This window comes from Leucopleurus acutus (assembly GCF_964270905.1).
Source record: "Leucopleurus acutus genome assembly, chromosome: 8".
In the NCBI taxonomy this organism is placed as follows: domain Eukaryota; kingdom Metazoa; phylum Chordata; class Mammalia; order Artiodactyla; family Delphinidae; genus Leucopleurus; species Leucopleurus acutus.
Window position 1 is genome coordinate 66,379,497 of NC_139151.1, and position 25,138 is coordinate 66,404,634.

The 25,138-nt window shown below is 41.5% G+C and overlaps 1 protein-coding gene across 1 annotated transcript in view; it reads left to right on the forward strand.

Moving 5' to 3' along the window:
• LOC309965476 (F-actin-monooxygenase MICAL2-like) overlaps positions 1 to 25,138 on the forward strand; it is a gene marked incomplete at its 5' end in the record, with an annotated part of 68,858 nt that overhangs the window by 34,912 nt on the left and 8,808 nt on the right. The window contains 3 exons of the mRNA XM_082845001.1: positions 784 to 876; positions 3,661 to 3,754; positions 23,427 to 23,526. Coding sequence (XP_082701127.1) covers positions 784 to 876; positions 3,661 to 3,754; positions 23,427 to 23,526 — 287 coding nt within the window. The remainder of the gene's footprint in view (positions 1 to 783; positions 877 to 3,660; positions 3,755 to 23,426; positions 23,527 to 25,138) is intronic.

Genomic DNA, 25,138 nt, shown 5'->3' on the forward strand with positions numbered 1-25,138 from the left:
GTAAGATGTATACATACATACGTTATACATACTACGTACATACACACACATATGAAAAATAGTAGATTTTAGTAAGAAATTATAATCATGCTAATTTGTATAATAATAATATAATGATCATACTGGTAACGGTAAAAATCATAGTATTTACTGAATATCTATCCCATATCTTTTTTAAGTATTCTGCAAAGGACTTGACCCACCTTATCCCATTTAATCCTTATCACATCCCTACAAGGTAGGCATTACATCATTCTCATCACTCTGAAGAGGACGCTGAAGTTCAGGAAGTTGTATGACATAGCGAAGCTCACACGGCTCAGCTGGGGTTTGAATGCCAGCTTTGCATGGCTCCTGGGCCCAGTGCTCAAACGTTATTCTCTGCTGCTTCTCCAATCAGAAGAGTCTCCTGAAACTTGCAATATGTGGAGCTGGCCACACCACTACTTCTCCTTTCTCTGCTGTCTAAAACCTGGAAGAGACACCGTCAAGATCTGGACTGCTATTTTAAATGCCTCAATTTTGAATGTTCTGTATTCTACTAGCCCAGGCACACAGAGAACCCAGTGGTACTAATGACGTATTTGCACAAGCCAAGTGAAGTAGGGAAGGCAATCTTATGCCTAGATACAGAACATTTCCATCACTGCAGAAAGTTCTGTTGACATTGTTGTTCTAGAAGCTAAGCAGTGGTTTGGTTGGAGAGGGCAGAGTCTGTGACAGTATTTTGTACATTTCAATTTCATTTTTCAAGACATATTTTTTTCTTCTTGGTTTTTGTAGGAGAGGAAGACACTAAGAAGAAGAAGGAGGCTAGAAAAAGCAACAAAACAATTGGTTAAGCAAGAAGAATTGAAAAGACTTCACAAAGCTCAGGTCAGAAAACAAGCTTGAGCTGAGTGAGTGGGTCTGGGATCCTGGGGATCTGGATGCGGAAGCCTTTGGAAATCTGTATTGCACTGGGGAAAGATAGGTCTCTCTTCTCTGAGCAACCGGGCTTGTGGCTATTCTAAAGGCTCTGACTCAATCCCTGGTGGGACTCTGGGGCCTGGAGGGCCCAGGTGTTGAGTTGGCCCACTCCCAGCTGCCTCTCCATCTGCAGGCGCATGTCCTGCAAAGTGAGCTGGAACAGCAGCCAACACACGGCCTTGGGAACAATCCCAGGCCCTTAGTGCCACACACGAGTGGCCTTAGTTTTGTCCTCTGTGAGGACACAACCTTCCCCTGACTTTCTGACAGTGTCTTTGCTGAGCTGACAACTACTGGGGCTGTCTCTATTCCAAGGTTAGTTGAACACACAAGCATCTAGCATTCTGCTACAGATTCCCTGGCCTGATTGTTTACTCCAAACATTTCTGCCCAAGTTGATCTGCCCACCTGCAAAATGAAGCAGAAAGTCAAGGCACACCCCCTCTCCCTGAGGACCCCAAACCTAGCCTTGAGGGACAGTTGGGTTTTAGGACAGAAGACCTTAAAATGACCACTCATGTTAATGCAGCGTACCCTACCCTTCTTCCAGTTGTTCACTTTATCAGGCCGGGTAGTCCTGTAATTTGTTTCTGACAAAAGCAGGAAGTCACTTACTCCAGCCTCCTTTACTCTTCTCAGTGACTGACTTGGGAGCCACCCCCTTCACCTAGTGGATGGGAAAACTTCCCATAAATTCCCTCTGTCCATTCTCAACTTCTGAAACAGGCTTTCTTGAAACATTTCAACTTTTCCTTCTGAGAACATGAGAAGTCTTTATGAAATGGATTGGCAAACTCAGCAATTTCCCCTCCTTCTATTTTTACTCCAGACAGTAGGCAGTGATAACAGAAGAATTACGATGGCCTTTTGAGGCCTAATCTGCTAGCACCCATACCAGTCCTGTAGAATCTTTGAGATTTTCATCCTTAGTTTCTAAAGAATGACCACCATATCAATCAGCTTGAGCTGCCATAATGACATACCACAGACTGGGTGGCTTAAACCACAGAAATTTATTCTTTCACAGTCCTGGAGGCTGGAAGTCCAAGATCAAGGTGCCTGCAGGATTGGTTTCTGGTGAGGACTCTCTTCCTGGCTTGTAGACAGCTGCCTTCTTGCTGTGTCTTCACATGACCTTTTTTTCTGTGTGCATTCAGAGAAAGAGAGAGAATTTTGGCATCTTTTCCTTTTCTTATAAGGACACTAGTCCTGTTGGATTAGGGCCCACTGGTATGACCTCACTTAACCTTATTTACCTCCTTGAGGGCCCTATCCCCAAACACAGTCTCTTTAGGGATTAGGACATCAACATATGAATTTGGCGGGGTGGGGGGGGCACTACTCAGTCCATAACAATTATAGAGCCATAATTGCAAAGTAATCAGTAATAAAGTCATTTAAATGTTTCCCTTCCTTTAGCAATTCTACACAGTGCCAGCAAGAGACAGATCTATAAAGATATAATTGTCTTTAAAAGAGAGACAGAGAGGAAGAGGGCATAAAATTACAAGTAGTTTTAGATAGAATTCCCATCTATTTCAGATTTTATGTTTGGGGCTTAAACACTCTCAGCTGAGACAAGAAGCCAGGTGGCTGCTCCGTCCCCACCCCTCCCCACTGCTACCCTTGCTGGGGCCTCTTCACGGGTTGCAGATGCCTCAGCGATTGTACTTTGAATCCAGGGGAGACTTAGAAGGAATGTGGAGTTAAGGAGGAAGAGGTATGAGACAGAGCTAGAGGAAGGTAGGAAAGGAAGAACACACACATTCTACCTGCCCAGACAGCTGCCACTTCCTTGAACACACCTGGTCTGCCAGGTGCAAAGTCTGTTCTGTCAAGAGATGTGCCTTTTGGCAGCGTGTGTTTGAAAGCAGAGAAAATGGACGGGGATGAACAGAATGTACAGAGGAAAGGTTTTCCCTTCATTTTCCTTCCTAATATACAAGCGAGAAATAGGCATGTAAAGGCAAACGCAGTCATGATCCCAAGCCTTGCTAGGTGCCCTGATGGTTAGGTTAAGGTTATGGAGGGGGTGCCTTAATGGGATAAACATTTCTGTCTCATCTTAATAAACTGCTAGTAATAAGCCACAGTGCACTTCCACAGACAATAAAGAGCCCCCGTGGTGCAGTGAAAGAATAGGTTGCCGATTTGTAGCTGAGGACAAGAGCAGGACAAACCAGGAGAGGGACACCCAGAGCCCCAGGAGCTGGCCCGCGTCTGCTGCTCCAGAACAGCTTCTTGGGAGAAGAAACGTGCCCTGTGTTTGCCCCTGGAGACCCTGTCCTACTCTGGGTAGGGACTAGCTCTGATGGCTATGCCATCACCATGGTCAGAGGCCGAGGCTCTGAGGAGTCCAGGAACTACGAGGACCACCCACCCAGTGCAGCAGCCTGTGCCTGAGGGCATGTCTGTGTGACTGGCCTGGTCAAAGGGGAGTGTTTTCATGTCTCCTTGGGGGCAAATTGAGCTTACACACAGACTCCTTGCTTTATGTTTTCATACTTAAAGAAAGGAAATGTCAAGTTCTAGTTATTTTGGGAATTCATGGGTTCTTACCCAGTTAATTGAGGAGGTGGCATCACGAGGGAAAGGGCTTCTTCCTCTTGGAAAGTAGGTGGCAGAATTGGCGCCCTTGCATGACTCTGCTCATTGAAAGTACCTGCGTGACGTATGATCCTGGCATTGCAGGCCATCCAGAGGCAGCTGGAAGAGGTGGAGGAGTGGCAGAGGGCTTCCGAGATCCAGGGCGTGAGGCTAGAGAAGGCGCTGAGAGGAGAAGCAGGTAGGCATCCCCGCGGGCGGATCTGGAGAAGCGGGCTCGGGCCCGTGTCTCTGGTCTGAAAACAGTGCTGGTCTAACCATCTGGGCAAAACAGTGAGACCTTGTCACCCACTGTGGAACTGTCAACACGGACCTGCGGTGCTCAATCCACAACTGCTTCCCACTTTCGAAATCAAACTGGTTGTCCAGTTTGAAATTCCCAGGGCATCAGTCAGCCTGTGGGCCTTGGATTTCTGGTCTGTCCAGTCTCTTTTCTGCTAGTGTGAATGTTCTTTGCAATTCAGGGATTAAGATAAATTCAGGAGAAACAGTTGGGTGTTCAAGCAATGTTGGTAGTGATTCAAAGCCTGGACTTGGAGTCAAAGTCTTGGTTTCTCCCTTTACCACCTGTAGCTCCCTTTATCAGCTGTAGGGCCTTGGACCAGTCACGTTCTAAACCTTTATGAACTTCCGTTTTCTCCTCTAAAATGTGAATAATAGTGGTTTCCTATCTTGTAGAGCTGAAATAACGATTAAAGGAGATACATATATACATGATGAAATATATATATGATGAAATTAAATTAGCACATTACCTGGCACAAGGCAAAGCAATAAATAGTAACTGTTCTACTGGTAGCTTCAGATTCTTAGATGCAAACAGAATTCATCTGGTGAAGGTCTGCTTTGTATTGGACATTAAGACAGTAGGTCTCTAACGATAAGTATGACATTTCCTGCTTTTGAGAAGTTTATGGTCCATTGAGGGACACAGACATGTGAATAAACCACAACACAGGGGGACGAGGGCTGTGATGGGAACAAGCGTTAGGGTGGAATGAGGACGGAATCACGAGGTTCCTAACTGATCTCGATGGGGAAGGGGGGTGGTCAGGCTAATCACCTGGAGGGGGTGATCTGTTAAGACAAGAACTGGAGAAGGAACAGGAGGTTACCAGGGAGGTGAGGAGACCATTCTGGCAGAGGGAAGAGCACCTGCAAAGACCAAAAGTAAAAAGACCTGAAATGCCATAACGAATAAGGAACCAGCAGAGAGTTTTGAGTGAGGAATGAAACTGAAAGAAATCTATGTGTTTGTGGAAACCATCCAGCAGTGATGTTGCTAGTGAATTGGGGTCAATGGGGGGTATTGTCTCTTTTATAAAATTGAAGCCCAGTTGATTTACAATATTGTGTTAGTTTCAGGTATACAGCAAAGAGATTCAGTGATATATATATATGTGTGTATATTGGGGGTATTGTCTCTTTAATTTCTGATGTGATGTCTTTAGCCTTTTGTATTTGGGATATAAAATGTGAGAAAGCAGACCCTGAAAACACATATCTCTGTGTGTGGTCACGTAAACAACATAGGGAAAGGTTAGGGCTTCAGTTCTCTTAAAAGTTCAGTTATTTGAGAATAATGGTACCAGCAGGGGCAGACCCAGATTTTGTGAGGCCCGAAGCTCATACAAAGTCCTGCAGGCAAACCTGTGGGGCAGCTCCCAGAGCCCTGCAAGGGCCGGTCCACGTGAGAGGCCCTGTGGTTTCAGCTTCTGTAGCTGTGTAGTTGTTGTCTCTCTGGAAACGTCGGAGTCTGACTTTACCCCTCTGTGCCTCAGCTTCTGTGTTTCTGAAGTGGGAGTGATAATTATACTTGTTCCTTGGATTTGTGGTGAGGATTGGCTAAAACAATGTATGTGGGAGCCCTAGCACAGTGCCTGGCATGGGAGAGAATGTTAATAAATATTTGTTCCTTTTCTTACAATACTCGGTGTATTTCCTTGCAAAGAGAACCCAAATCCACCCATCAGAAGTAGGGTTCTTAACAAAAGTGGTAACTGTTTCTCACTGCTTGGAGTCCCTGCCTACCTGTACAGCCATTGTCAGGGCTTTCAACACAATGAAATGTTTGGTCATATTCCCAATCAAGAAGGCTTGGCACTTGTCTTTAGGAGTCCGCTGACTTCAGTGAGAGCCTTAGAAGTGAAAAGGATCAACCAGCAAAGCTAGGGCATGTTTCATTTTGCTGGGGAGGCAGTATGGCACGGTAGGGTTAGTAAAATTGTAAGCGTCAAGGAGCCCTGTGTTCAAATTCTGTTCCACTGCATTTAGGCTGTGTGGTTTTGGGAGAATCCCTTAACCTCTCTGCTCCCAGATTCCTTATGTGAAAAATGGAGCTTATAATCCTCACATTACCAGGCCATTTTGAGAATTAAGTGTATTGGTGGACCAGGAGTCTCCCAAGAGTGCCTACCACATTGTAGGCATTTAATAAACGGCTACTGATACTATTTTACAAAATGTTAAATATCCATTCACACTTTTTAAAGAATTGACTCTCTGATGTTTATTGCTTGAAATTTAAAGTCTGGAAACCAAATTTTTAAAGCTTCTGAAAATCTCCCTCACCCTCAGTATAAAAAAAGGCTATTTGCAGTTATCAGCTAAAGAAACTCGGCCAGCTTATGGTGTTTTCAAAGGTGTATTTGCCGGGCCAGAAGATGGATTCTGTTCATTCCCTCTATATCCTTGGTAATGTAATTCCCCTGTTAAGTTTATGGGCCTTTTTCTCCTTGATTGTCCTTATGTGGGTGACAGATGCAGATTAACAAGGGGCAGGAGACTGAAAGAGTCAAGTCACAGAGGGCGGCCCCAAAGGAAACCAAACAGAAGATTTGCAAATCAGGCATTGAAATTAATACACTCGAACTTGTAATAACATTTGTGCAATAATAATATTCCTTTGCGGTTTAATATCCTACTCAGCCCCTTTAAGAGCTTGCCCTGGTGCTTAATGAATGACCGATGCTTATTAGGTTAAGTTGTATTTGAGCTGGCCTGGGCTGCTCTGGTTCAAGTGATTTAATGGGAATTATTTAATAAGTATTATTAGGATAATTAGAAAATGATCACAGTTAGGCAATAATATTGAACTATAAAGGTTGTGAATAACCAGATTTAGAGACAGGCCTGAAAACGTGAGTCGTCTGCGACAGTTATACAAGTCTCCTCTGATAATGATGTGCGCCAGCCTGAAAGGGTCTTTTGTTCCTAGGAGTTATTCATTAGGCGAGCATTGAATTAGAGGAACACGCGGGGGTGCAGGACGGAGGGCAGTGATGGCTGATGAGCAAAATGAGGCTTTGATGAGCTCCCAATTGTCGTGACAACAATTCCTGCTTTCTCTTTTTCCAACAGTCAGAAATAAGCTCTCTCACCCCCAGGAAGGGTTTTTCCCCGTTTTGTCAAGGCAAGGGAAACAAAGAAAAACAAAAGTCCAACAACCCACCCCAGATGACAAGTCATTATGTTCTGTAGGGTGTGTGTGTGTGTGTGTGTGTGTGTGTGTGTGTGTGTGTGTGTGTGTGTGTGTGTGTGTGTATGTATGTGTGTGTGTGAGAGAGATGGACGTCCTTGACAAAGGAAATGGATTCTCCTGGTGGTCCTAGCTGCCCAGAGTAAAGGACCATGATATGCAGCGGCCTGATTGCTCTGAGCCTCACCGTCTATGAAGAGGTCAAGTCGAGCTTTGCAGCCACTTAGACTCTTCTTGGTTACCTTCTGGTTTTGTTGGTTGTCAGTGTAGTGGTCAGTGTTATGTGCGATGGAACACCACAGTTTAGCAAGAGACCACCATTCAAATTTAGTAGATAACAGAATCTCTGCTTGCTTTCAATACCTGGAGACAGGTAAAATCTGGTGAAAACTGAGATCAGCTTTGAGGGAGAACAGATTAGTCCCCAGGGGAATGTAACGGAATATTCCTCCCTTACAGCTTTACCAACTTTGAGGGTGGTTTACCTGCATCCCTGCATTGAGCTTCTTGCTTTTTTGTTTTAGAGCCCGATGGCTTTTCCTTCACACAGATAAGGGGTTTACAAAGAAATAGCAGGGTGTCTGAGGCTGCCAGCAGGTGGCAGCAGGAGCACACATTATGACAAAAGAAATTGCAATGAACTAGGCAGGAAGAGGGAAGTAGTTTGGCTTACACTCTGTGGTTTTTATCTTGACTGCCGCTGAGGAACAGAAGAAACAATAATTTCCTGGATAATAAAGCAACAAGGTGCCCTGAAAATAACACAGATATTAGAATCAGACACTCCTGAGTTTGACTCTGAAGTTGGTAGCTAAGCAACCAAGGAATTTGGATGGATTTGCTACACTCTATGTGCTGAAAGTAAACAGTGATGTTCAGTGCATCAGAGCAAGGGAGTTTTTACTCACGACACAGCAAACAGCAGGAGCAGCAGTGTGGTACAAGTTGCCCTGTATCTAAGTGCCAGGGTGTAGCCTGGTAGGCCCTGATGACAGCTGTGCACACAGTCGATTGTGCCAGAGTAGGGGAACTCAGCAGCTTTTATGGCAAACAGTAAATAAGCCAGCCCCCTCTCCCAGGAAGCAAGTAGTCTACTTGGCTGGCTGCAGGAGTGGCTCAGGGACACAGGATGGTTAGGCCTCGCTATTTGGCACACTCAGCAAAGACATGCAGGGATGCTCAAGGTTTATGTCAGATTACCTCACTCAACAAATGTCAATAATCCATTTATTATGTATTTACCTCTGTTTTTAGCCTCAGTAGCCACCTGGTCGAGCAGTGGCCTTATAACACAGATGGGCCCAGTGAGGGTGAGACTAAGATTCTCTTCCTGAAGAAGCCTTGGGTCCTCTCTCCATTGCATGGATTCTAGGGTCATTGAGGCTTCAAAGCTGTGTGCCCTAGACAATTGCTTTACACAAAAAAATTCCCATGACAGCAGCAAGAAATATGTTTTATATCACAAGTTAGTACATATAAATATATAATTGAATAAAATGTTTCAAGAGATAATATTGAATTTTGCTACATATAAAAGACTACTACTTTCTATTCTGTCACATTTTTAGTGCTTGTTGTGACCCATAAAATTAATTTTGCAACCCTCGGTTTTAAAAAACACTGTCGTAATAATTTTACCTGAAAAAACTATTTTAAACTAAATACCCAACCCAACTGGCCACCTCATCCAAGGATACAGAATGTGATTCCTAAGAAGTGTGGAGCAGTGGAATGGTGGACTAAATACTATAAAAGCCCATTCACTGCAACAAGATACTTTTGAAAACATTGCTAGGCTCTTAAGTAAGTGAGAGAAATCTCTCAGGGCCAAAAGAGAGAAAAGAAGGTATGCTGAAACCTACATGTTCCAGGAGGGAAGCAAACACAAAAACAGAAATCCAGTGCTGCCTTGGGTCTAACAAAAAGTAGGGGAGCTAACCTTGAGATTCCCATATTAAGCCAGGTCTCTAGCACTCCAAAACCAATTATAGATCCTATATGGAAGAAACCATGCCTCAGTTTAGGCTCTCAGGATTCAGACAGATTAAGTTCAGTAAACCATGAGCTTATAATAATAATTTTAAAAATCACCCAAAACACAAGGAAGTGAGCCACTAAGAATGAGGTTCAAGCAAAATCAACAAATATAAATGGCCAAGAACTTCAACTATAATTATCAAATACAGAATATACTATGTCTCTGTGGGAAACATTTAAAGAAATAGAAGATTACATACAAAAATTAGCAAGCAGAAAAATAAAAGTGAACAGGCAACACCACCTTAACCTTAACCAATCATAACCATAATCAAACTAACATCATGAGCTTCCTGCTGTGATGTACTAAGAAAGATACATGTTCACTTATGCAGCACCTCAGCCAGAAACGCTTACCTTGAATTTAACCATAAAAATACAATCAGGCAAATTCAAATTGAGAGACAATCTGCAAAATAAGTGAGAAAAGTCAATGTCATTTAAAAAAAAGGGAAGGAGGAATCTAGGGAACTGTTCTAGATGAAAAGAGACTAAAGAAACAACTAAATATTATGCTTAATCCTTTAGATTTAAATTTTTTCAAATAAAAACTAATGATTGGAGATTTATTTTAAAAAAAACAATCAAATAAATAGAGAGTTTAGAACTGAAAACTATATTCATTGAAGCTAAAACTTCAGCGAATACACTAAACAGTAGCTTAGACACAGCAGAAGAGAGAATTAGTGAATTGGACAATGTATCTCAAGAAATCAACCGTAAAATAGCACATGAATAGAAGGAGATGGAAAGAAGGAAAGAGTAGCTTATAGACATAGCGGATAGAATGAGAAGGTCTGGTATATGTTTAATTGAAGTCTCAGAAGGAGAGAATAGAGAAAATTAAGGTTGAGTATTATTTGAAGAGATAATGGTTGAGATAATGGTTGAGGTACTGAGCAAAGCATTTAGAACAGGGTCTGATACCAAATCCATGGTTTATAAGCGCTAGCTTTATTTTTTCCAAAGTGGATGAAAGGCATAAATCTACAGATACATGGAGCCCGAGATAGAGAAATCAGGATAAATTTAAAATAATCCACACTTACCTAGGTACAATGATGTGAAAATGTAGGATACCAAAGACTGATATTAAAATGGATAAAGAGAAAAAATAATTCACTTAAAAAAGGAACAAAATTTTTACTAACAGCTCTCTTAACAGCAATAATGGATGTTAGAAGACAGTGGAATAATAATTTCAAAAGGCTGAAAAAAAAAAAAAACCTTCAAGCTAGAACAGTACGCCCAGAAAAACTACATTTAGAGAGCAAGTGCACAATAAAGAAACATTCAGTTTAAAAAAAAGATTTAACTATCTACAAACAAAATTCTAGCAAATATACTTAAAGGGAAAAAAATAGATAAACGTAGGAGGACAATCTGAAATAGTCAAGAAGAAATGGTGAATGCAAAAAATAATAGACATGTAAGTAAAACAAATAAACATTGTCAGTATAAAATAATATGGTTGTTTTTCAAAGATAGAACTAAAATACCAGACTAAAATGGATATAAGTTGGGAGTTGAATGATTAGAAGTGAAGTGTTCCAGGGTCCTAATGTTGTCTAAAAGGAGTCTAAAACACTGATTAAGTTGACTTTGTTAGGGTATTAAAAATTACCTATTTAAAATTTAAGTGTAATTATGAAAAGAATAGAAAAAAAATGTATAACTTCAAATCAGCTAGGGAGGGCTTCCCTGTTGGCGCAGTGGTTGAGAGTCCGCCAGCCGATGCAGGGGACACGGGTTCGTGCCCCGGTCCGGGAGGATCCCACATGCCGCAGAGCGGCTGGGCCCGTGAGCCATGGCCGCTGAGCCTGCGCATCTGGAGCCTGTGCTCCGCAATGGGAGAGGCCACAACAGTGAGAGGCCCATGTACCGCAAAAAAAAAAAAAATCAGCTAGGGAAAACCAAGGGAGAAAAAATAAGAAAAAATAATCAACCAAACAAAGCCCGCCACTCAATTCTAAATAGAAGTTTAAAAGCATTTTAAAAAAGATAAAAAGCACAAAGAAAGATGGTAGAAACAAATCTAAATATCTCAATAATAGTAGTGAAAGTTAACAAACAACAATACCCAATTATATGCTATTTAGCAGGCACATATAAAACATAACTAAATACAAGGTTTAAAGTAAAAAAAAAAAAAAATTGGCAAGTATATACTAGCAAAATAAAGCTAGGGTAATTAAAAGCATATACCTTTAATACCAAAATCATGATTAGCAATAAACAGGGTCACTACATAATTTTAAAATGATCAACTCACCAAGAGGATATGACAGTTTTAAATGTTGTATGTATTAACCGTAATAGGCTCAAAATACATAAAACAAAAAAATGATAAAACGTCAGGGAGAAATTTCTACTATCATGGCAGGAGATTTTAGTACATCTCTCAATTAATGAGAGTCAAACGAAACATTACTATAAATTTGAACATTGCACTTAATAACTTTAATTTAATGGACATGCACCCCCAAATTAGAGAATGTATATTTTTTTCAAGTTTACATGATGATTTACAAAACTTGACCATATTAGTTCATAAAGTAAATCTCAGAGAAGCCATATTATACAGGCCACATTCTATACTACAATGTAATTAACTTAGAAATCAGTAACCAAAATGTATTTTTTAAAACCATGCATTTGGAAAGTAAAAATATACATTTCTCATGGATCAAAAAAACATCAAATTGATAATTAAAAAAATACTTGGAAATTTAAAATGTACTAAATATGAAAAGGAAAACCATAGATCAAAACTCATGAGATGCAGTGAAAATGGTCCTTAGAGGTATCGCCTTAAATACTGTTATTAGGAAAGAAGAAAGGCTTAAAATTAATGAGCTTAGTGTCCAACTTCATTTAGAAAATGAAAAACAAAATAAACCTAAAGAAAGAAGATAATAAATATATGAGCAGATATAAATAAAATAGAGAATAAAGATAAAACAGAGAGGATCAAGCAAGCCAAATGTTGGTTCACTGGAAAAGTTAATAAAAGACTAAAGCCTATCCTCTTAAATTGGTTTTTTAAAGTAAGAGAGAAGAAATAAATTAGGAATGAAAAGGGCAGACACAACCACAGATATAACAAAGATTCAAAAAGATAAAAGAATATAATGAACATTTAATCCAATTAATTTTAAAATTTGGCAATCTAAGGGTGACTTAACAATCATCATGTTAACAAACTAAAAGGGAAAACCACGTGGGCTTTTCAATAGAAGAAGAAAATATCATTTGACAAAATTCAACACTCATTTAGGATAAAAACTCTTACCAAAAAAAGAACTTTTTATTTTGCCTTCTTGAAGCTTAATTTTTTTTATTATATAAGTTTTGATGTACAGCATTATATTTGATATCTGTATACACTATAGAGTTGTTACCACCACAAGTCTAGTTACCACCCATCACCATACAGTTGATTCCCTTCACCCATTTCACCCACCCCCTAACCCCTTCCTCTCAGAAAACGCTACTCTGATCTCTGTATCTATGACCTTGTTTTTGTTTTATTTTGTTTGTTCTTTTTTTTTTTAAATTCCACATATGAGTGAAATCATATGGTGTTTATCCTTCTCTGTGTGATCTTATTTCACTTAGCATAATACCTTCAAGGTCTATCCGTGTTGTCACAAACAGCAGGATTTCATTCTTCTTTTGGCCAAGTAATATTCCATTGTGTACATATACCACATTTTCTTTATGCATTCATCTATTAGTGGACACTTAGGTTGTTTCCATATCTTGTCTATTGTAAATAATGAGGCAATGAACATAAGGCTGCATATATCTTTTCAATTTGGTGTTTTTGTGTTCTTAGGATAAATACCCAGAAGTAAAATTGCTGGGTCAGCACTTTCTTAATTTGAAGGATATCTTCCAAAACCCTGTAGCAAATACCATTGTTTAATGGTAAAATATCAGAAGCATTTCTTTTAAAATCTGTGAAAAAAGAGGATGCCTGCCATCACCTCTTCTATTCAGTATTGCACAGGAGACCCTACCCAGTACAGTAAGAAAAGGATAAAATGGCACAAGGTTTGGAAAGGAAGAAACAAACTTTTGTCATTTCCAGATGATAGAATTAACCACATGGAAACCCAAAGGAATGTACAGATAATTTTTTAAAATAATAAGAGCCTATATCATGTAATTGGAAATAAGATCAAAGTAGAAAAATCAATTGCATTTCCATATCTCAGCATTGGTTTCTAAAAAATGATATAACAAAGAAGATATTGCTTACATTAGCATAAAAACAGGAGGTGCCTAGGAATAAATCTAACAAAAAAAATGTGCACAACCTTTATGGAGCCAACTTTAATACTTTACTGAAAGCCACCAAAACACCCAAACATGAGACTCCCCTTGTGGTCCAGTGGTTGGGACTCCACACTTCCACTGCAGGGGGCGCGGATTCGATCCCTGGTCAGGGAACTAAGGTCCAGCATGCTGCATGGCGTGGCCAAAACGTTAAAAAACAAACAAAAACCCAAACATAATTTTATATATATGAAAACTTGATATAAGCCAGCAGTATCACTGCAGTTCACAGAAAGTAGGTGATTCTGGGACAACTGGTTTTCCATATAGGAAAGAAATAAAATTGAACCTTATCGTTAACCATATAATTTGAAAAATATATTTGCAACACATGTAATCAATGTCATAAAAATTAAAAACTTTAATGTGAAAATGGCACTTGAAAAGTTAAGAATCTTTTTGACCTCAATTTGGTAGTCTATAGACCCCATAAAGGAAAGGAAAAGATAAGCCACTAATTTGGAAAATACATTCGCAACAAATATAACCAAAAAAGAAGAGCCACTAATTTGGAAAATATATTTGCAACAAATATAACAAATTTTCAGTATTCCAGAATATGTAAAGAATTCTTAAAGATCAATGAGACAGGCAAATAACTCCATATAAAAATAGACAAATGGCATAAATATACATTTCACAGAAGAATACTCATTAGTAATTAGGAAAATGCAAATTAAGACTACAGTGAGAAACTATTTTAAAAATTACCAAAACTTATAAAATCTAATACTAAGTATTTGGCAAGGGTGAGGAACAAAGGGAGCTCTTATTCAATGTTAGTGGGAGTGTAAACAGCCACAACTCTTTGGAAAACAATTTGGCTTTATGCTGTAAAGCTGAACGTTCGCATACCTACTGCTCAAGAATTTCATTCCTAAGTATATATTCCAGAGAAACTCTTGCCCACAAGGATCAGAAGACATATACAAGAATGTTCATAGCAGCATCATTCATAGTAGCAAACCGCTAAGAACAACCTAGATATCCATTAACAGGAAAATGGATAAATTGTAGAACAGTTAACTGTGGCACACACAACTGAATATTACATATACAGCAGTGAAAATGAATGAGCAGCATAGAGGCATTTTAGAAACATATAGAAAGAATTTAAAACGAGCAAGTTGCAGAGACCACATATAGTATGATATCATTTCAATAAAATTCAAAGCAAGAAAAACTTTATGATGAATAGATATGTAGCCAAAAGCAAAACAAAACAAAAAGCTGTTTAATAAAGAAAGGACTAGAATTTTTGTTTTTCAGCTGCAGCCTCTGGCTCCCAGAATGGGGTCATGAGCTACCTTCCAGCATCCTGGCTTTGCCAAGACTGAATCAGGCCAGACCCCCAGTGCAGCTTTCTAAATTATCACCATCATGTGTAAGGAGCCTGTGGGAAGTCAACGTACCCAGAGCACTGGGTACAGAAGGCCTGGCTAGAGATTTAAATGAAATAGGCCCGTGGATGAGCACAGGATCTAAGAGCCGACCAGAGGCCAGAGAACAAGAGGCAGGGGCTGAAACCCAACCAGTCTGAGGCAGATGCTTGCACACTGCTACTGAGGATCCTGGCTGTAATCACTCTACTGCCGGTTCATGCTCCAGAACATCACTGAGGGTGTTGAGGGCATTGAGAGAATTGCAGCAAAAACCAAATTAGGACTTCTCATAGATTCTACGGGGGCAGGAAATCATGTCTAAAGAATTAGATAGTTGTGAACCAGAAAGCAACACAAGACCCAACATGGAAAAACAACACACCAATACACAATCAGAGAAGCATTCAGCGTTACTGACAAAAGGAAATGGTTAAAAAGCCACGACTTTAAAGAACGGATTGTTCATTTAGTCTGTTATTGGCCATTGAGAACAAAGTTATGGACCATTAAGTGCCATTCCCTCTAATGTAAGCAGGGACTAAGTGCTGTCAGGCTAGGTGATTTGAACTTGATTATGGGGGTTATAGAAGAATTTCAGTAGGGAGTGACAACGTTTGCTTTGCTTTTTTGAGAGCTCACTTAGGGACAAGTGGGTTGATTTACATGACTCCATTTATAACAAGTTTTTTGTTTGTTTGTTTGCGGTACGTGGGCCTCTCACTGTTGTGGCCTCTTCCGTTGCGGAGCACAGGCTCCGGACACACAGGCTCAGCGGCCATGGCTCACGGGCCCAGCTGCTCCGCGGCATGTGGGATCTTCCCGGACCGGGGCACGAACCCGTGTCCCCTGCATCAGCAGGCGGACTCCCAACCACTGCGCCACCAGGGAAGCCCTAACAAGTTGTTTTGTGTTGAGTTTTGACTACTTTATTTCACTTAAGCAAGTGGAATCCTTGCATTTTGCCTAGGAAAGAACATGATGTGAGGGCACAGGAGCAAAGGAAGAACCAGTCGACTGTGGTCACAAGCAGGGGTGGCAGCGAGGGTTAGGTAACTGGGCTATTCTATTCACAGCCAGAGGCTGCTCGCTTTCTGGCCGTGCCATTCTAGCTGCATCCTGGTTCCCAGATGTAGCAGTCACATCCCTGCCCTAGAAGGGCTTGCAGCTCACCAACAACCATGGGACCAGCTAGAGACATGGTTGAGTACACACAGTCTGTGTAGGCACAGAGTCTCTAGTCTTCTTCCCAAGCAAGTGCTGATGATCCAGCCAGCCATATGACCCTTCCGTTTACATGGAGACAAAAAATATATATAATTATTTAAGAGCTTTTATTAATCTCAAGTGAAGTTACCAGATAAAGTTTAGCCACATGTAATCAAGTCGGGGATTACACTCTAGTTGAGGTTTAAAGATATACAGCAAATACTCCACATGGAACTATAGAACTTGACACTGGAAGAAACAACAGCGTGGTAATGACAATGGTACAGTTTATTGAATGTTCACCATGTACCAGGCACCATGCTCAGCATTTTGCATGCATCATCTCATTTAATCTTCATAACCGATTTAGGAGGCAGCGACTATGATCACCCCCATTTTTCAAGAGAGGAGACTGAGGCAGAGAGATGTGAGGTTACTTGATCAAGGTCACACATTTGTAAGTGGGAGAGAAGGTCTGATCGATCTCAGGCCATGCCCACTGCCACTACACTCTACTGCGTCTGCGGTGAGGGGCAATGCTGCTTGAGACTTCAGTAGGACCTGCAAGGAAGCTCTCTGGTGGGTAGCAGTGAGGTGATGGAAATCTCAGTACATTGCTGAGGTTGAGAGCAAGGCAAGCCTGGGATAGGCACAAGCTGCCTGCATCCAATGCTTTGGGAAAGCAGATTCCCTAGAAATCTGCACTTGATTCCATGTTCAGAGATCCCCAAAAGTGATTTTGACTACTGAGGAAAGGAAGAGTCTAAAAAATAAACTGTAGGCTATAAAGTTGAAAATTATTCCGCTCAAAAAAGTAAATTAAATTGATTGATTCAGTTCAACCTGTGTTTGTTGAGTACAGCATCAATACAAATCAATGAGGCTGCACTGGGAACTCTCTGAGGGACCAGATTTTAGAAGGACACACAAGAAAGATTGAAGAAGGGACATGCAAGGCAGGATAAAAGTCTGGCTTGAACCTGTAGGTATAATGTAGCAAAGAGGCTGAGTCTGAAAAGCAACAACAAAAAGTACTCTAAAGACGGCAAAACAGTGCTGTTTCTTTTGGATTAAAAACAAGGCAAGGATAGACCCAGCACTGAAGCAGATGGTGTAATATTACATGATTGGGGAGAGGCAGGGTTTTCTACTCTCCGCTTTTGTTTTCTTAATCAAGGAAAATGGTCCTCAATCTAGAAATGTTAAGCAAATATCTAGATGAGGAAATTGAATCTGGATAGGTGAGAAAAATGGGAGGCAATGAATTCAGGTTTCTAAGCCCGGGTGAAAGATGATACGTACATACAGAGAGTAGTGTCTTTGATGTGGCCTTACTAAATCAGAATTTGTTGATTGACTGAGTTAACCCCCTGGTGTTGAAATAAGTTGCAGATATACCTCAGTCTTTGAAGACTCAGGAAGAATTCCTGGACCAAAAAGCTAGTGATGAGTACATTTTCTACTTTCATATGAGAAAGAAACATGAGTCCTGATCCTTGTCAAAATTCTAGAAAGGATTGTTAAAGAAATTGTGAATATTGAGAAAGAAATTTAGAGATTACTAAGGAATCACTGGTGTTTACTTAGAAGCTTTGGAAAACAAATGTCATTTCCTTTTCTGGGTGGTGTTGTGAGGTTTGTCAGGCCAAGGGACAAAGCAGGCTTTGTGAAGCTTGGTTTCAGGAAATTATTTTGTTATTAAAGTTTCTTATAAGAGCCTAGTGGACAAGATACAGAAATGTGGACTGGATGGTACCAGTTGGGCGCCATGCATTTAAAGTTTATAGAACAGGCTCACCCAAAGGTCTCTAATGGTCTAGATGGCTCTGTTCTTGGTCTAGTCCTATCTGACGTTTTGTTTTTCAATATAGCGTAAAGGTACAGGATGCCCTTTTTTATCGATTCCACAGAAATCCCGAATCTAGGAGAAATGTGTCAGATGGAGAAAATATCCCAAAGATTTCCCCTTGATGGAACAAAATAAGCAAGATGATCATTAACAAGACACACATAAAGTCTTGAATTAGGTCTAGAAAAAGATCAGTTGCACAAGTAGAACATAAAGTCCTCAGACTTCACCACCCCTGCTGTGGAAAGACCAGATTCCACTGCAAGTTAGGAAGAGCCAGGTGAAGACACTGCTGCTAAAAGGACTTCTGCAATCCCAGGGCACAGGGTGAAGGTGCAAGGGTGTCTCTCCGCTCTGGGTTGTTTGATTCTGGACTCTCCTTAAGATGTGTCCTGGGAAATTAGAGGGCAAACAGAGTGGGTAGCTCTTTTATGACAAAATGATAGATGACCTGGAGGTACTGACGAAATAAGAACACTTCAGTGTATCATGAGACCTGCCTTCAAATATCTGAATGTCTTTCATAAGAATGTAGAGTTACTGTTCTCTATTTTCCTGGAGAGGGCACAATTGGACTCACTGGCTTGCAGCCAACCCGTCAAAGATCAAAAGAAAGAAGTTTTCAATACTTAAGAGTACACAGCCCTGCAGTGGGCTTCTTGGACAGCGGGGAATTCTACCATCCTTGGAGAATTATAGTAGAATCTGGGGTGGGAGGGAGGTAGAGGGAATTCCTATGTGCCTCCATGACTGGGAGAGATGACCCCTAAGTGTTCTCCCATCATGTATATGATTTGAATAATGACTGTTACCATTTATTGAGCTTAAGCTAAGTGGCAGGGCTGGGCTAAGGTCTTTGTGTGTGCGATCCCACTGCAGTTTTTTTTTTTTTTTTTTTTGCGGTACGCGGGCCTCTCACTGTTGTGGCCTCTCCCGTTGCGGAGCACAGGCTCTGGACGTGCAGGCTCAGCGGCCATGTCTCATGGGCCCAGCCGCTCCGCGGCATGTGGGATCTTCCCAGACCGGGGCACGAACCCGTGTCCCCTGCATCGGCAGGCGGGCTCTCAACCACTGCGCCACCAGGGAAGCCCTCCACTGCATCTTTATAACAAATGAGGAGACTGAGGCTCAGGGAGGCTATTAAGAGCTTAAGCCCACACAGTGATAGGTCAGAGAATGGAATTTTGATCCCAAGCCTGAGTTTAAAGTATAGGCTCTTAATTTCTATGTTATATATGATCTCCAGTCTATATACTTCATTCTTTCATTCAGCAACTATGCCCTGGAATGCCTTGTTCTTCACCTCCTCCTGCCTCTCTCATCCACTTAAGCTGAGCTCACCTACTGTCTCCTCTCTGAGGTTTCCTCCACACAAGATGAATTGCTTCCCTCCTGTGTTGCATGGCAGGGGGCACATTGTATCCTATTTTCCTGTGCAGTGTTGGTTTTCCTACTGGACTGCAAGCTCCCAGTTTCCTGAACAGCTGGAACCAGTGCTTATTCATCCCTGTCCCTCAGCACCACAAACAATGCTCAGAAGATGGTGGTACTCAACAGGTTTATAAGTTAGTCCATTCATCCATCCAGTCATTCATTCAAGAAACCTAAGAAAGAATAACGTCTTCTTTCTTTCTTTTTTTTATTGGAGTATAATTGCTTTACAATGTTGTGTTAGTTTCTGCTGTACAATGAAGTGAATCAGCTATATGTATACATATATCCCCTCCCTCTTGGACCTCCCTCCCACCCCACCCCACCATCCTACCCATCTAGATCATCACAGAGCACCAAGCTGAGCTTCCTGTGCTTTATAGCTTATTCCCACTGGCTATCTATAAGGAGGCAAGAACTTACAATGGAGAAAAGACAGCCTCTTCAATAAGTGGTACTGGGAAAACTGGATGGCTACATGTAAAAGAATGGAATTAGAACACTACCTAACACCATACACAAAAATAGACTCAAAATGGATTAAAGACCTAAATGTAAGACCGGACACTATAAAACTCTTAGAGGAAAACAAGGAAAAACATTCTTTGACATAAACCACAGCAAGATCTTTTTTGACCCACCTCCTAGAAAAATGAAAATAAAAACAAAAATGAACAAATGGGACCTAATGAAAAAAACTTTGCACAGCAAAGGAAACCATAAACAAGATGAAAAGACAACCTTCAGAATGAGAGAAAATATTTGCAAACGAAGCAACAGACAAAGAACTAATCTCCAAAATATACAAATGACTCATGGAGTTCAATATTAAAAAAACAAACAACCCAATTTAAAAATGGGCAGAAGACCTAAATAGACATTTCTCCAAAGAAGATGTACAGATGGCCAAGAGGCATAAGGAAAGCTGCTCAACATCACTAATTATTAGAGAAATGCAAATCAAACCTACAATGAGGTATCACCTCACACCAGTCAGAATGGCCATCATCAAAAAATCTACACACAATAAATGCTGGAGAGGGTATGGAGAGAAGGGAACCTTTTCGCACTGTTGGTGGGAATGTAAATTGATACAGCCACCATGGAGAACAGTATGGAGGTTCCTTAAAAAACTAAAAATAGAACTAACATATGACCCAGCAATACTACTACTGGGCATGTACCCTGAGAAAACCATAATTCAAAAGGATACACATACCCCAATATTCATTGCAGCACTATTTACAATAGCCAGGACATGGAAACAACCTAAATGTCCAACAACAGATGAATGGATGAAGAAGATCTGGTAATATATACAGTGGAATGTTACTCAGCCATAAAAAGGAATGAAACTGGGTCATTTGTAGAGATGTGGATGGACCTAGAGTCTGTCATACAGAGTGAAGTAAGCCAGAAAGAGAAAAACAAATATCGTATATTAACACATATATGTGGAATTTAGAAAAATGGTACAGATTTGCAGGGCAGGAATAGAGGCGTAGACAGTAGAGAATGGACATGTGGACACAGGGGGAAGGGGAGGGTGGGACGAATTGGGAGATTAGGATGGACGTACATACACTGCCATTCGTAAAATAGATAGCTAGTGGGAACAAGCTATAAAGCACAGGAAGCTCAACTTGGTGCTCTGTAACATCTTATTTATCTCTCTCCCCCTTTTAATCCTTCCTGCATGAAACTCCAGGTATCGTTCTCCTACTCAACCACCTTCAGTGTCCCTTTGTATCTACAGCATTAAGTACAAGAGCCTTAGCATGGCTAAGGGGCCTCTATTATATGTAGATTTTAATACCCTCAAAGGTCTCATCATCCTCCCCTCCATGTCCCCTTAGCCCTTCCTGATCTCTCTCTCCACCATCTTCTATCCTATCCCCTAGTCTTTGATCATATTGTTCCCTCTTCTTGGAATATCCTCTCCCACCCTCATTATTTCCTCTCAAAGTGTTATCCATTCTTCAACGTCCCAGTTCAAACATCGCCTCCTCCGGGGAAGCCCACCCTCACACCCTGACCAGGAAAAGCCTCCCTTCTCTGTATTCCCAGTCCTTTTTTGCTGCTTTGTTGTTGTGACAGTTTTCTAATATTCTACTTTATTTTAGCTTTTTGGTCCATCTGATCCGAAAGATTATCTAACAATACCCTTTTCAGCAGGAACTATGCCTTACTATCTCCAGAATTCTTGTGATACGTGGCATTATCTATCACTGTATCCCCAGTACCTAAGGCAATACCTGACATCTGTTCCATAAATAGGTGTTATTGAATGGATGGATGAATGGATGAATGAAATCATCAGAAGTTCTGCATTGTAGCATCAGTTTACACATTAACTAAATATATAATTTGTGACATTTCATATCAATTGCTCTGGACCCCAGTTTCCATATCAATAAAAGGGTGTTCAAGGAGTCAGGGAGAAAGGGTGCTCATTTTTATGGATGACTTTGCTGTGTGCAAGGCAATGTGCTAGGGACGTTATTTACCTTACAGGCCTAAGGGAGGGAGGGAGGGATGAGGATGGGGGAGGGGTATACAAGCAGTGAAGAGTATGGGCTTAGGATAAGGCTTCCTTGAACTCAAGCCCTAGCTCTGCTACTTACTAAATGTGAGCTTGGGCAAGTTATTCTAATCTTTTAAACCTCTGTTTCTTCAGCCATCAAGTGGTTGAAGAAACCACTTGATAATAAGAGAACCTACTGGTGAGTTTGTTGTGAGGAGTTGAATATAAGGTCCTTAGCCCATCGACTGGCACGTAACCCTGAATTATAAACAGCAGCTCATTATTATTATTCTATTACTTGTGTGTCTTCTTGTTCAGTTTACCCCATGAAGAAGCAGAGCCCCTGAGAGGTTAAACTACTTGCCCAAGGTCACATCTTCTGTCTGCCCTGTTTCCCTCTCCACCTACGGGACCCTGCAGGATAAATCCTTCGAGAATGGCCATGAGCTCTGCAACACAGCCTGTGTTCCCATTTCAGGGTGAAATACTAGAAAGCCACCCCATGTTGCTGCTTCTCAAACATGCCCAGATTTTAGCATTTTATTATCTAAACATTTAGCATCTAACACTGAATATCTAAAAGCAGGGTCAATTTTCTCATGGTTATTCTTCTGTTTAATAAAGGAAGAAAGGTCATAATCTAAGTTATAAGAGTGAACAGATATAACTTTTTCCCTATGAGATTCAAAGCTAATACCTTTTTCTCCCCCATCATTTGGCTTTGTGCAAAAATTCAAAATGCCAATTACTGCTCCTCTGCGACTAAATGAAGTGTGAGCTTCCCTGCCCCATAAAGGGAGCCACACCCTACCTGGACACTCAGTAGGCATTTGATTCAGAAGAAGAGAAGGAGATAGTAACCATCAGGGTTACTAGGGTTTTTTTGATGGAGGATGTGATGCACAAATGTGTAGAAGTTTTTTGTTTTCTTTAAATAAATTATTTTATTTTATTTATTTATTGTTTCTGGCTGCATTGAGTCTTCGTTGCTGCACGTGGGCTTTCTCTGGTTGCAGTGAGCGGGGGCTATCCTTCGTTGAGGTTCGCGGGCTTCTCATTGTGGTGGCTTCTCTTGTTGTGGAGAATGGGCTCTAGGTGCTGCATGGCCTTCAGTAGCTGTGGCTCATAGGCTCAGTAGTTGTGGCTCGTGGCTCTAGAGCACAGGCTCAGTCGTTGTGGCTCACGGGCTTAGCTACTCCGTGGCATGTGGGATCTTCCTGGACCAGGGATCTAACCTGTGTCCCCTGCACTGGCAGGCAGATTCTCAACCACTGCGCCACCAGGGAAGCCCTGCATAGAAGTTTTATGGAGGACATACAGGTAGGCAGGAGAGGGATCATTAGTGGCAGGCCGTTGTCAAGGGTATATGGCTCATGGAGCTGAAGTATTCATGCCCTAAATGTCCAGGAGGACCTCCCCCAGAGCACGCACAGGTGGGTTTTATTTGTCATGTCCATGATCTCGAGGCATCAACAAGCCGTCAGCGGGCTGCGCCTGCGGAGCCCTTTTTGCTACAAACATGGCCCCCTGAAGTAGCTCCAAAGCAGTTTGATCATGGGAAGAGGAATGCCAATCTAACCCATTTGCCGTTGATTTCTTAAGCAGATTCAGGCACACAGGATGAAGCACAGCTTTTGCAGGAATGGTTTAAGCTGGTTCTGGAGAAGAATAAATTAATGCGATATGAGTCGGAGTTACTGATCATGTAAGTAAGGCAACACAGATAAGAGTGAGGCCTAAAAGCAAAGAGGGCGGGAGTGGGGTGCCCCAGCCTCCTGGGTTGGAGTCTCAGGATCTTTTCTTCTTGTGCATACAGAATTGTGATTGAGACAAATTGACATTTGATGTCTTGCATATCATGCTGGCATTAGTGCAGAGAATCTTCAATTGTCTGTTCTCTGCTGTGGAGTCCTATGGCTAAAATGATTTCAGGTAATGGGTCTGGAGCTGGAGGGCATTTGGATAAGACACTTTCAATCCATCCCTGTCCCCCACACCAGGGGGGACCCACTTGCAGTCACACACCTGCAGTGGGGAAGCATGTGTCTGGCTTCTGTGTGTGAATCATGGGAAGGGCTTGCTGAAATCGCCTGACCACTTCCTTGGGGGTTTAATGGATTGAAGGTGGAGCTCGGTCTGGCTGTCCTCTGAATGAGAGGTTGCAGTCTGGCTGGGAGATCGGAAAGTAGAGATGGATCTTACCGTCCTCTGAAAATGTTGAAGGTCATTCTACCTGTCACCATTCTGGAGGGAAAGGAAGTAACATTTAATATAAACTGACTAAGCACCACAAGTTGTACTGGGTGCTTTCACTTATGCTGTCTTATTTCATTTTCACCCCAACCTTGAGAGTTAATTTTGGGAGTCTTTGAAGGGGTCTAATAAAATTCTTTTCCTCTTCTCTGCCTGGGTTCTGAGCCGGGTGAGAAATAAGACAATTGGGTCAATAGTTGACCCAGAATATCAAAATAAAGTGTTTATTACTGATTATGGCTAGCTCGGCTAAATATGAGAGCCCAAGTGGGCTTGCTAACTATATTCATTTCCTAGGGCTGGACTAATATATTATCACAAACGGGCTGGCTTACAATAAGAGAAATGTATTCTCTCTCAGTTCTGGAAGACAGTCTGAAATCGAGGTGTTAGGAAGGCCATGCTCCCTTCGCGGCCTCTGGGGGAGAATTCTTCCTTGCCTCTTCCAGCGTCAGGTGCCTCCAGGCATCCCTTGGCTTGTGACCGCATCACTCCAATCTCTCCCTCTGTCTTCATGCAGCCTTCTTTCTCTGTGTGTCCATGTCTTCTCTTCTGTCCCTTGTAAGGACACTTGTCGCTGGGTTTAGAGCCCACTGGCATAATCCAGAATATTCTTACCTCAAGGTTCTTAACTTAATTACATCCACAAAGACCCTTTTTCAAATAAGGTCACTTTCAAAGGTTCCAGGGGTTAGGATGTGGACATATCTTTTGGGAGTTCACCATGCAACTTACTATACTACCCAACCCCAGAATTAGACACACTCATCTGTCACAAAAGGTAGTGAATCACTTGCTTCTTGGGGGTAAGGCTTTTACCCTAGACCAGTGGGTCTCACCTGGGGGCAACTTCCATCTCACTTCCTCCTTCCAGGGATATTTGGCAATGTCTGAAGACATTTTTGTCTATCGCAACTGGGAGGTGCTAGTGATATCTAGTGCGGAGAGGCCAAGGGTGCTACTGAACATTCTACAACGCACAGGGCACCCCGCTTCCCTCACCAACAAAGCGTTACCCAGCCCAAAATGTCAGTAGTGTCAAGATTGAGAAATCTTGCCCTAGA